We start from the raw sequence: 12586 nt of genomic DNA, 5'->3' as shown, positions 1-12586 counted from the left end.
GGCGGCGGCGCACCCGGATCCGGTGGTGGCACGGCGTCCGGTGGTGGATGGAGCGTTCGGCGCCGACAGCTGTCTCGGCTGGCGATGGTGGTGAAAGGAGGACGGCCGGTTTGGGCTTTCCTAGGTCCATATCCGACACGTTCTCAGTCGGGGTCAAGGGTGATGCAGAATCCGATCGTCATGCAGGTGGTGTATATACTACAGGTACCCTTCGGTGTGCAGGAGGCATTTGGAAGCTTCTATTTAGGATGCTTTGGTTGACAGGGTCTCCGAGGTGAAAACCTTGCTCCACTCCCGGTGCTAGCAACAGCGACACCCTCGAACGCCATTCACCTTCTTGAAGGCGTTGCGTTTGGAGCCCTCATTTCAACTCCACTTCAAGGAAATTCTCCGGGTGAAAATCTTAGATTCGTTAGGATCGGACGTTGTCGCCGTTCTGTCGGCATAACCTTCTTGAAGGATTCATTCTAGGAGTTTTTTCTTGTTGGACGACTGCCCTTTGGTTCAGTTTGTCAATGCCGGGTTTTCGCCAATTTTTCTTTAATAACTGTGCTATTGTAAGGTTTTTGGGTTTGGTTTTCCTTATAACCTGGATCAACTCTATTTTTCTATAGTAAAATTGTAGGAGCTCCCTGCTTGTCCCCTCGAAAAAAAAAACAAGTAAAGATATATCATTTCACTATCTGTTGAAAGGTATTAAGCCCGCTATCTTTTTTTTTTTACTTTACAAGGATAAATTGCACTTCACTTACCAATTAGCCGACAAGTTGCATACCACATGTATAACATGTATAAGTAAAAGTATAACTTAGCGTCAATTACTCATGAATTATGTCGTGGCTGGTAGGTACACACATCTGGTGCTTCCAAGAGTTATTATCTCATATCATATTTATCATCTACTCCCTCCGTCCCATAATATAAGAGATTTTAACTTTTTGTTTGCACTGTTTAACCATTCGTCTTATTAAAAAAATAGAATTATTATTTATTTTATTTGTGACATACTTTATTATCCAAAGTAATTTAAGCATAACTTTTCGTTTTTTATATTTGCACAATTTTTTTTGAATAAGATGAGTAGTCAAACAGAGTAAGCAAAAAATTTCAAAAAGAGAGTATTAATTTGACAGTTTTGCCAGGTCGCTTGGTAGCAGGTCAATCTACAATTGTGATCGATAACACTAAAAAGTGGCACTTCAACACAAAAGTAGTGATAATAGATTGCCAATAGCACAAGGGAATGTACAGGTATAGACAAGACTCCCCCTAAAAAAACTATACGCGTGACACTAGGAAAACCCTCGTTGTCTGATCAATATTACATATCCCTTTCAGCCAACTCTAACAATGCTGTTACAACAGAATAGGTTCTACAGGATTAGATTTACACAACTATTGTCACACTCAGGAAATTGCCTGGCTTGCATGCTCATCAGACTATAGATAAGCACATAGGTGGACAATTTACATATGAATCTGGGGCGTCGAGAAAACCCTAACCGATCCAATTTGGTTGCATGGAATTTTCCACTTCCCGACCTGTTGTCCTGCAATCCAAGATTCATAAAATATTAGATGATGTTAGAAATGTTGGCACATCAATCTTATATTTTAGTGAACAGTTAGTTGAAGGCAACCAAAAGTTGGACTATATAATATATAACTAAAGCCAAGTAATCGGCTTGTACAGAAGCGGTGTCTGCAGGCTTGTGAATCCCTGATGAGATGTGGATGTGATCATGCAAGAATAACATAGAATAAGATTTTTATACGCCGCAAAAGAATCTATAGAGGGAGGAGAATAGATAGAAGAGAGTTGACATAAATGTGAAATGTTAGGTAGTAATTCTGGTAATAAAATGAGGGGGGAAATGTCTTGGTCAAAGTTTAGGTAAAATAGACCTCGTTCCTTTATATGTCAATTTCCATAGGACTCAGGCTTTTACATGGTCATACAATATACCCAAGAAGCTACCTTTCAATTTCTAATGACCTTTTTGTTTATAGGTCTACATACATGATTGTAATATTTCTTTGTTAGGAAAATTACTGTAGGAGAGGCTCCTACAGCGTGTATATATAAATAAATAAAAGTTAAATACAAATACATATATACAGAAAACAAGATAAAACAAGTTGTCTAGCCACGAAAAATGAAAACAAGATCAAAAGTTGTCCAGCCATTCATAATCTTGTGTGGCTTCATGCATAAAACAAACATTTTTTAGATACTATATTGGTATTATGCGAGAAGTTTCCATACTATGATAAAGTGTTGCAAAATTGTGAGCAAGTGCAACATCAATTCAACTTACTGAGACCAATCAGTTACCGTGCATCTGAACTCACAATGACTGGGATAATTGACTCCAGTTCATCAACCGGTGCGACTGTGGATGCCTATCCAAATAACTCCTACTAGAAATGTCAGCTTCATCAGAGGCAAAAGTTTCTGAATGGTCTGATGCTGCAGGAGGCGACCAAACTGGGACTACGCCTCCCTCTCTCCCAGTCCAGCCACTTGATGCCTCTGATACAGATGGTGCTAGAACATTTCGCATACGGTGCTGAGGTTGCTGGAAATTATTGTGCTCATGAATACCATTTGTTCTAGCAACATTTCCGGCAGTGGTACGGAAATTTTCTTCCCGCTCAGTTCGAGGCTCAAAATTCACACGGGTTGGTACCTCTGCCCTACTGTCCACACTGTTCATAAAATCGGCAGAAATCTCAGTTTCAGCCCTGTTTAGTGAAGATGTCATTGTTGGCACCATCTGATCCTCGCGTCTTCGAGCTGTTGTCAGCACATTGGCTGTTACTTGAGCTGGTTCTCGGTCAACTTCCATCTGTAGTTCTCGAGGAAATTCAATTGGTGGAACCTCCGAGGAGTCGCCAAGGCCTTCTTCCATTCCATTGTCCATTGCGGCCCTGGATGCTGCCTCAAGCTGCCACATTTCTGACAGGGCTTCTTGCAGCCTGGCGTTGGCTGCATCTAGCCCAACTATAGGGAGAGGGTAGTTGGAGCCTAACTCGACTCCTGCAGCTTGCAGCACAGATGCGGGTGCATCCCATGGATGGTGTATCCATTCTGTTGGCAACCTTGCAAGCTCCGGAAGCCACCTTCGGACATACTCACCATGCGGATCAAACTTGTAGCCTTCGAGCTGCAATGCACAATTGGATTCACAAGATAATGCATCAATATTCGGAAACTTTTGTTATCACTGGATTGCATTTTCTTCTGAAATTAATAGTTTGACTTTTTCTTTAGATAATAATTAATAGTTTGACCTACCTGAGGATTGTCAATGCGGTCAAGTTCTCGGCCATCAGGAAGAGAGCCAGAGATATACTGCCAGCCTAGTGCATCGCTCTCAAGATCTGCGTCTAATAATGTGTCCCAAAAGTACTTCATCCCCCATCGCCATGGTAGTTGAAGGACTTTGACGAAGAAACTTGACACTACCACACGAATACGATCATGCAACCACCCTGTAGCCCATAGCTCCCTCATGCCGGCATCAACAAGGGGGTAACCAGTCCTTCCCTGCCGCCATATCTTGAAGTAGCACTCATTGATCACCCAGGGGAAGAACCTGAGGTGTGCCAAAAGGGGCTTCTCATGGCTGCATGGGTGGTTGAAACTCAGATACCGTGAGTACTCCCGGAGACCAATGGACCGAAGGAACAAGGTGCAGCTCTCTTCAGCTGCACGATTGCCCTCATTGCTCCACACAAGCTGCTTCATCCGAACAAGGTGGAAGACCTTGCGCACACTCAGCTCACCGAAATGCAGGTACGGTGATAAGAGGGAGGTACTTGCACTGTCTGCTTTCTTGCGATTCACTGAGTAGTGGATCAAAGGACCATTCAGGAAAGCTGTTAGTGCCTTGTCTGCATTCTGCCAGCCTGGTGACCATGCTCGGGCAAGAAGTGCATTGCTTCCCCTCTCCGAGTCATCCTCAAAGATCAGATCATCTGATGGGCACATTGATAAGTCACCTGTTGAAAATTTATCAGTGAATTGACCGAACTGTTTCAACTTGTAGTGCAGTGTTAGAAACAAAATATTGTTATGTACCAAAAAAGTATTAGTGATTAATAGCTAAAATTTGCCCATATATAGCAAGTAAAAACAGAAAGGCAGAACATTCAAACAGTTGAAATGTTCTTACTCTGATGCAAGAACAATACCAGTGCCTAATATGCCAGTAACCAATACATTTTTTCTGAATAAGTAGAAACTAAACCATTTGAATTTAATTCTCCAAGTACCTGAATTGATTCTCTTAGGAGGCAACAGCGGTGCGGCAGGATCATACGGCATGCTGAGGCACCTATTCCAGAAAGGCGCAAACATGGTGAAAGATTGGCCTTCGTCGTCGACAACTTCCCACGGCTCGTACAGCAGGTCTGCATTGAAAGACTGCACGATGATGCCCTCCGCTGCCATCATCTCCTTCAGCCGGTGGTCCCTGACCAGTGAGATCGGGTCTGAAAAGACAGCCGTGACCAATGAGTATAGAGTTATGCGAGGTCATGAGTGTCAAGGTTACAAAGCATAAACCTCTAGTCTCAACACGAACAATTGATAGATACTGAATTTTAGACAATATACTAGAAAGTACAACCGTACAAATGCTTATGTTGAGTGAATGAGTGTTAACTAAATATGGAGCTGGCATGTGATTATTGCCTCTTTAAATTGGTTGGTTGATGTTGATTCTAGAAATCGGCAACAAGAAATGGGGTAGCGCATGAGACCTAAAGTGGATGAGTAAAGGGACAAATGTTTAGACGGTTTAGGCCTTCTCAATTAGAAGTAATACCCTACTCCTGTTTCAAGGATTATATGGGTGTTGTATTAATCTGACGATATGATTGTGGCTTAGCTTGAAGGGCTCCCTGCCCACCTTACATAGGTTAGGGGGTAAGACTACAAAGAGGAAAATCCAACACGACATTGATCTCCTCATATGATTATTGCCTCTTTAAATTAGTCGGTTGGTGGCAGCAAGAGCTTTCAGAAATAATAAAAAGGTAGTACTAGTAGATGGCGAAATGTTCTTAATGATCAAAGTGTAAAGGCAGATTACTAAAACTGGGAACTTCTGAAGTTTTGCTCTAAAACAATGGTAGCTAAACTGGAACATAGTTGGCATGTGGACCATGGAGATGGAGGTGTAGTATATTAATATATCCAAGTAGTGCCACATAATACTGTTAAAATGATGGAGTAGATCTAGCTCAAACTTGACGCGAATCTGATGAAAACTGTAATGAAGATGCAAGCGAAACAGAGAAGTTGCATTGTTATCATGTCATCCAATCAAATCATAACTTCAAGCTAGAATTGCCCCTAAAAGCATGGACTTGCCATGAGATTCGATCAACATATCTAACAGAAAGATTTGCCACATGTGAAGACTTTGATGCCAGAAACAATCTAAAAGGCATATCTCCTTTTCTTGTATAAAAATAATAATAAAAAAGCACAAAGCTAGCAAAAGCAAACCGTAGAGATGGTTGAAGAAGAGCCGCGTGGCGCCGGTGTCGCGGACGAGCTGGAGCAGCGCGACGACGGCGTCGGCCGACCTCCTCGTCACCAGCTTGCCGGCGCCGAGCCGCCGCAGCGAGGCGTCGAGGTGCTTCAGGCTCTGGCTGAGCCACCACCGCGACACGCGGCCGGGGTAGTACGGCCCGTCCTCCTCGGGCGCCCACACGTACGCCGGCACCACCTCCCCGCCGGCGCGCGCCGCCGCCGCCAGCGCCGGGTTGTCCTCCACCCTCAGGTCCCTCCTGAACCACACCACCGTCCTCCCCCCGGCGTCCCCGCCACCGCCGCCGCCCATGGACGACGACGACACCGACATGATATGCACCCAATCCAATCCAAGAACCAACCCCCCCACGAGTTCTTGATCAAGAGGACGTCACCCGAAGCATGGAGCTAGCCAGCTCAAACTCCAAAGCTCACTGCTTCTTCTTCTTCTTCTTCCTCCTTCCCCCCTCGAGATTCCCAACTATAGCTGGATTGGAGCTCGAGCTCCGCTTGATTGGATTGGGTTTTTTCCGGCGAAGAAGCAAAGCAAAGCGAGTGTACGCGCGCGGCGCGAGCTGCTCTGCAACTGCAAAGCAGCAAAGGCGCCTCCTTTTTTTTTCTCTTCCTTTCTTTTCCCGTGTATTTTCCGGTGTATAAAATTTTGGCTGGTTTTTGTTTGGTGTTGGGTGTTCTTGCAGTTGGCGTTTCTAGTCCAATGGAGAGAGAGGTTGTGGATATCGCGATTGGTTGGCTGGATTTGATCTAACTTTTGCTCTTGGCCATTTATCCTGGTGACCCTTCTGCTCTCCCAAATAATATTCTTTTTTTTTCCAATGTGTATATATTTTATTTGCGAACAAAAAGAAAAACCCACTCGGCACGATAGATTCCAAGCTAAGAAATGGTCCTCACATGATCGATGGTTCGAGGGTCTATTGGTAATACAGAACGGGCGAGTTTTTGGGGTGTCAAATCAGGTGATGTTTGTTAATGTCCCAATTGGTGTATAAAAACTTAGAGACTGCATATAGATGAAAAAGTTATGAAATACTCCTTTTTGATGGTTTAATAGACAATATTGTGAATTTTTAGACGCACATTTGACTATTTATCTTATTTAAAAAAATTATACAGATACATAAGATATTAATCATACTTAAAGTATTTTTATGATAAAATAACTTACAATAAAATAAATTATAATTATGTAAATTCTTAAATAGAACGGATGATTATATATGTGTCTAAAAATTAATGGCATTATCTATTATAAATGTATCAATTTCCTTACCCGATAATTTGCTCCAACGTTTTCCTAAGAACTGCATAGATAGCTCTATTTTCTAAGAACTGCATAGTTGTTTTCCTTTTTCCTTGTCATAGAAATATATCATTCTCGAATAACTATTAATTGAAAACCATCTTTTATCATTGAATCTTTTCGTCTGCTAGTGAACATTTCATCTCCCCATAGTCAACTAAACCTTACATTCTCCATTAAAAAAACTAAAAACTATTTTTGGGTTTGAATCAATATAGTCTACATCCAAATTCAAACTCATAAATGGTTTTTTTATTTTTACTGAGGGAGTACACGTATACTTCTTCCTTGGAGTAATGAGTTGGATTTGCTTGGTGGTCTGATCAAGGCACACATTGCACGCATGAACAGGAAAAGATGAGTTGTGCCAGAGAGAAATTTTTAAGTTTTTACGCATATAAAAGAAGGGGGACCTTAGCCCTGCTGCTTTTGTAACCAAAATACTAATGATGAATATATTCTCTCTGTAGATGATGGAGAACCCATCTACCTAAGCACATGAACATGGCACGTCGATAGAACAACACTGTCACCTCATGCTCCGAAAGTAGCACTGTTCTCTGATCCTGTTCCAAAATAGAATGAGCACATAATTGAAGTCCCACGGCACCCCAATAGCCAAACCAATTTGCTGTCCAATTAGCCCCACTAAATTATTACTACTAGATTTCCCATCAAAGAAATTATTAGTAGTAGTTTTAAGGAGTATATATTAGTCAAGCCAATATTTGCCATGTAAATGTTTATTTCATGCGTCTGATTTATAACATTTCATCTTGATAAAATGCACCCTTTTTTTTTTGCATTTAAGTGCACACGTGATGCGGATAGAACCAACCAATCATAAGGAGGGAGGGGGGGTTCTATCCTCTCCAAAAAAATAATAAAAAAATAACACGGGACATATGCAGCCATGCAGAGCTCATATGACGCATGCACATCGTCCTCATAAAAACACACACATACCCTACCTATAACATCTTTGAATATCAACATAGCTTGAGATTAATAAAGCCATCGTAAACATCGTACGGTTACCATCATCTAAAAGAATAAATATCCTTAAATGCGAGTATTCGTACTAAGTCTAGCATTTTAAACCCAGTAGGTACTAGTTAGGCCTAACCACTATAAACCTAACCAGCTGCGCTGCACTCAGTTCATAGGACGTCATGGCTTTCTTTTGTTCAGATGAATAGCAAATGAAGGTCAGTGATGATGAAATTATTTTTATAGAAATAAATTAAATATTTATACTTATAAAAGAAACAACAAATAGTTTAGAACAACGGTCTAGATGATATTGATGTAGAAAATCTATAGAGAAATCGTAGTTTTATAAACGTAGCATGAATAATATATATGATGAAAATAATCCCAAAAAACAGGTAAACGATCCATCATAAGTCACACATAGATATATTTCTTTCGACCATTCACCCTTTTTCAAAAAAAAAAGGAAAAAAAAAACTACCAAGCACTTCATCCACTGAACTGAAGAATGATGTAGCCGAGGGTTTGGTCGTCAATGCCAAGCTTACTTTCCTTCCCCCGGGTTGTTATCGCCGCTGCTGACTAGTCACTTCAATCGGGTGTTCTACGAAACGAGACGCAAGAAAACAGCATTTCTTGCCCCCAGCCTGTGCACAGAAATGCACTGCGATCCTCTGTGGTTAACCATATGTCAAGTAAATCCAGTTATATCATTATCTAATAAAAAAGTAAATCCAGTCCCGGCATGGGCAGATGATTGAGTTAATTTATATCGTAATACGCGAGTCGCTTTGGGCTCGATCGATCGGTATCGTGTGGGGTTAAAGGGGATCGGGCACTATTCAGTCCCCCAGACCATGCATGCATCGTCGCATCATCCCCCGGCCGCCTAGCTATCGGATCAATATACACAAGTGGAGAAAACATTTATACTCCCGGTTCATAACCCTCCTTACTCCCGGTTTTACAACCGGGAGTATGAATCCGGGACTAAAGATGGGTATCTTTAGTCCCGGGTGAAATAACTGGGACTAAAAATCCATCTTTAGTCTAAAGATGGATAGGGCTACGTCATCGATTGTTTTTTACTTTTTATTGTTTTTTCTGCTTGTACCTATTCCCTACCTAGATCCACCCAACCATTCACAAATTATGAACAATAAAATCATCCACAAATCATACACATTCACAATCCACAAATCATACACATCCACAATCCACAAATCATACACATCACAATCCACAAATCAATCACAAAATCATCCCCAAATTAACAAGAAAAATCTCCAACAAAATATACAAATCATTCCCTACAAAATATATAAAAAAAATCACACGCTGCCGCCTGGCCGCCGCTTGGCCATGCGCAGCCCGCCGCGCTAGCTGCCGCGACCGCCCGGGCTCGGCCGCGCCGGCCGCCGCCCGCCGCGCCAGCCGCCTCTCGGCCGCGCCCTCCGCGTTGGCCGCCGGCCGCTGCGCCAGCCGCCTGGGCTCGGCCCTCCGTGCCGGCCGCGCCAACTGCCACTCGGCCGCGCCCTCGGCGCTGCCCGCCGGCCGCTACGCCAGCCGCCTGGGCTCGGCCGCCACGACCGCACGGGCTCGGCCCTCCGCGCCGGCCGCCGCCCGCCGCGCCAGTCGCCGCGACCGCCCGAGCTCGGCCGCCTGCCCGCTTGTGCTTGTACCTGGGAGGAGGAGGAGGAGGAGGAGGGGAGGAGAGGGGAAGGGGAGGAAGGGGAGAGGATCAGATGGATCGATGGAGAGGAGGATAAGGATAGATGTGAGTTGGCCGGCTGTGTTTAATGAGGGGAGGAGAGAGAGGAAGTGGGAGGGAGGCTAGCGCGCGGCTCGGGTGGTTTTTGGTCCCGGTTGGTATAAACAACCAGGACTAAAGATCCATTTTTAGTCCCGGTTGTTTATATCAACCGGGACTAAAGATAATTGGAGCCTGCATTCGACCTGACAACTCGTTGAACCGGGACTACCAACCGGGACTAAAGATCAAAAAGTTTTTAACCGGGACTAAAAATAATTTTTAGTCCCGGTTTCTATTCGAACCGGGACTATTGTGGTTTTTGGGCGACCGACCAAAAATGGTTTCTCCAGTAGTGGATATCTCCAAATCTCGATTGTTCGTGGATCGTGCAAGCCCGGCCCCGGGTGACGACTAGCTGCAATGTACCGTGCTCCACGCCGGTTATGGAGCATTTCTTGTTTCCCCCGGCCCAGTTGCACTTGGCGAATTGGTGGCGTTACGTCCCTTTTTATTTGTAGGGGGGGAGATGACCAGATGAGGAATTTGGAGTTTTAGGGGGCAGGCACCATCTACCACTATACCGGCCGGCGCCGCATCGTCGCTGTCGCCGTCCCGTCCCGTGTGGGCATTTTTGCGTGGGCGCGGGGGTTGTGGTGTGGTGCGTAAAGTCCCAGCGCCCGCGGCGACGGCGACGGCTTCGGCCGCGCGCGGGAGAGAACGCGAGATTTCCACGAGCGGATACGGCCGCGCCTTTGGTTGGGGTCGGCGTCGCCGCTCCCCGCGCGATGGGGACGTGGTGCTCATCTGTTACAGCTAGGTACGAAGTACGCCGTACGCAAAGCTCGTCAAATTGGCGCACGCAGACGCAGGCGCGCAGCGAGGAGAAAATTGATCCGAGGAAGCGAGCGATAGTTTTCTCTTGGCCCAGCAAGGAAAGTGGCCCGCATTTTAGTAGTGGTTGCCGGTTTGTAGGAGCCCAAGTGCACGTGCAGGCAGAAGGCCTGCACGCAGCCCTGGTAGAGTTCGTTGGGGGCCCTTAAACATATACATACTGGGGGCCTTAAAGTAACGATGATTTTTTCAGTGGAGCCTTGGCTTGTCTTTTCCGTCTGAATTTCATATTTTAGATGTAAAAAGAAGTATAAATATCGTCATATACTAAACGATACCGCGTATTTAAAATTGTAACCTTTCAATGGCCTATAAGTTACTAATATGTTTTTTTCCTAAAGCAAGTTCCCCACCCTGAAGTACGAAACCAAGGACACTGATATCTTAGTAGCATTCCGAGTAACTTCTCAACTGGGGGTTCTGTCCGAAGAAGCAAGGGTTACAGTAGCTGCCGAATCTTCTACCGGCACATAGATAACTGTTTGGATTGATAGACATAAGGTTTCTTCCCAATTTTTTTTCTTTTGCCTTTTGTTTGAGCGGTTTTGCTTTCTTTCCTCGTTTGTTTAAGCTGTGTTTTAAGTGAACATTATTTAAGAGATTTGAATATTTGATGGTACGGTGGATTCTATCTATAGTTTGGTAGATTATAACATCTAACCCTATATGAGTTGCGGTGGAGTTTCACAAACCCTTAAGGACATATATTAAAGATAAAACCCGATATAGTCTTGTATGCAATACACATTATCTACAGACGATGAGACAACAATAATCTAATCGTCGTTAACACGTTAAAATACTTTTGTTGCCTTTTTTTTCTTTTCCTCATACTCACGCGGTACAAATTCCATTTATTGGAACTAAGAGCCGATGATAAGCTTAACATCAATGTTTTTCTCTCAATCTTTTTAACAAGTATATCAATTAATAAGATTAAAAAGCCATCTTATTAACCATCATTGTACAAGCTCTAACTAATCTTGAGCATCTAAAATGCATCGGACTATTTCTTAGGGCAAGTTTAAGAGAAAATACATTGTATACCCCCGAAATTTTAGCTAATCCCTTCCATGCCTATGAGTTTTGCTTACTTTCTTGTATACCCTAAATTTGATTTGATCCCTTCCATACCCCTCCCTTCAGTTGACCATTTAATATCTATAAAAATGTCCATTTTACCCTTTGGATGAACATAAAAAATTTATGAATTACATTATTAAAAATGTAAAAGTTTATCACATGAGACTACTATAGTTATTAGTTTACTGTGCGGTACATTATTTATGACAATATTTTTAGATAATGAAATAAAAAATTACGTATTTATTTTATTTTTAAAAAAATCATAAAAAATGAGGAGCATTTATACAAAGATATGATTACCAATGCTCACGATATTGTTTTTATGAATGCTCCCGATAAAAAAAATCCATTATCCTATTAAAATTTCAAACAAAATTTTTAATTTATTACATTTGTTTTGTTTTCAAAATTTTATGCTCTAATAATTTAGCCTCATTAGTTTCATAAAATGCACACGTTGTACGCTCAAACAAACATTTTAATCGTTTTTCAAGCTTATATTCAAACATAAATTAATCATCAAGGGCATAACAAACATATGCAACCAAACGTAACAGTGAAAAGAAGGAAAATGTAACGGCAGGGGCATGGAAGAGATCAAGTTAAAATTTCAGGGTATAGAATGGATCAGGTAAATTTCAGGGGTATGAAAGAGATTGAGTGAGTTTTCATGGATACACAGGGAATTTACTCCAAGTTTAATAAGTAGATGGTATTGACATTTTTATTTTTATCCACACCATCTACTCATTACTTAGAAAATTACGCATTCAACGCATAACTTCCGTACGCTTGCCTTAATACACTATAATAATTTTACTTTATTTATTTTCTCTCAATCTATTGATTATCCTTTTCTCTTTCTTAAAACTTGTGTACATGCTGTCTTTTACACGAGACACTTCTAATTTCTTTCTCTTCCACGTGACGCCAATGTACACAATATTCTTAAGTTGTTAGTACTTGAGGTGTTATTGTACTTTCTCTTGATAAAATG

At 42.5% G+C, this 12586-nt stretch overlaps 1 protein-coding gene across 3 annotated transcripts; it reads right to left on the bottom strand.

Annotated features, from left to right (window-relative positions):
* Positions 1-1198: 1198 nt before the first annotated feature.
* LOC127771053 (cryptochrome-1) lies at positions 1199-6298 on the bottom strand. 3 transcript variants are annotated; one of them, XM_052296857.1, is made up of 5 exons: positions 5519-6298; positions 4279-4497; positions 3299-4005; positions 2319-3167; positions 1199-1550 (listed from the first exon to the last, which is right to left on the bottom strand). In XM_052296857.1, the coding sequence occupies exons 1-4, from the start codon at positions 5874-5876 to the stop codon at positions 2349-2351; spliced, it is 2103 nt and encodes a 700-aa protein (XP_052152817.1). In that variant the 5' UTR covers positions 5877-6298; the 3' UTR covers positions 1199-1550; positions 2319-2348. The 3 variants fall into 3 exon arrangements, with proteins under 3 accessions (XP_052152817.1, XP_052152818.1, XP_052152816.1); XM_052296858.1 differs by having other exon boundaries at positions 2336-3167; XM_052296856.1 differs by having other exon boundaries at positions 2353-3167.
* Positions 6299-12586: the final 6288 nt, after the last annotated feature.

The sequence above is a fragment of the Oryza glaberrima genome, chromosome 4, assembly GCF_000147395.1.
Source record: "Oryza glaberrima chromosome 4, OglaRS2, whole genome shotgun sequence".
Classification (NCBI taxonomy): Eukaryota; Viridiplantae; Streptophyta; class Magnoliopsida; order Poales; family Poaceae; genus Oryza; species Oryza glaberrima.
Note: the sequence above shows the minus strand (reverse complement) of the source record. Positions and strands in the feature narration are given on the sequence as shown.

Coding starts and splice junctions, on each gene's coding strand:
- LOC127771053 (XM_052296856.1), bottom strand. CDS start 5,876: ATGTCGGTGTCGTCGTCGTCCATGGGCGGCGGCGGTGGCGGGGACGCC. Junction 4,498..5,518: donor CTTCTTCAACCATCTCTACG/GTTTGCTTTTGC, acceptor CTGTCTTTTCAG/ACCCGATCTCACTGGTCAGG. Junction 3,168..3,298: donor ACCGCATTGACAATCCTCAG/GTAGGTCAAACT, acceptor TGTGCATTGCAG/CTCGAAGGCTACAAGTTTGA.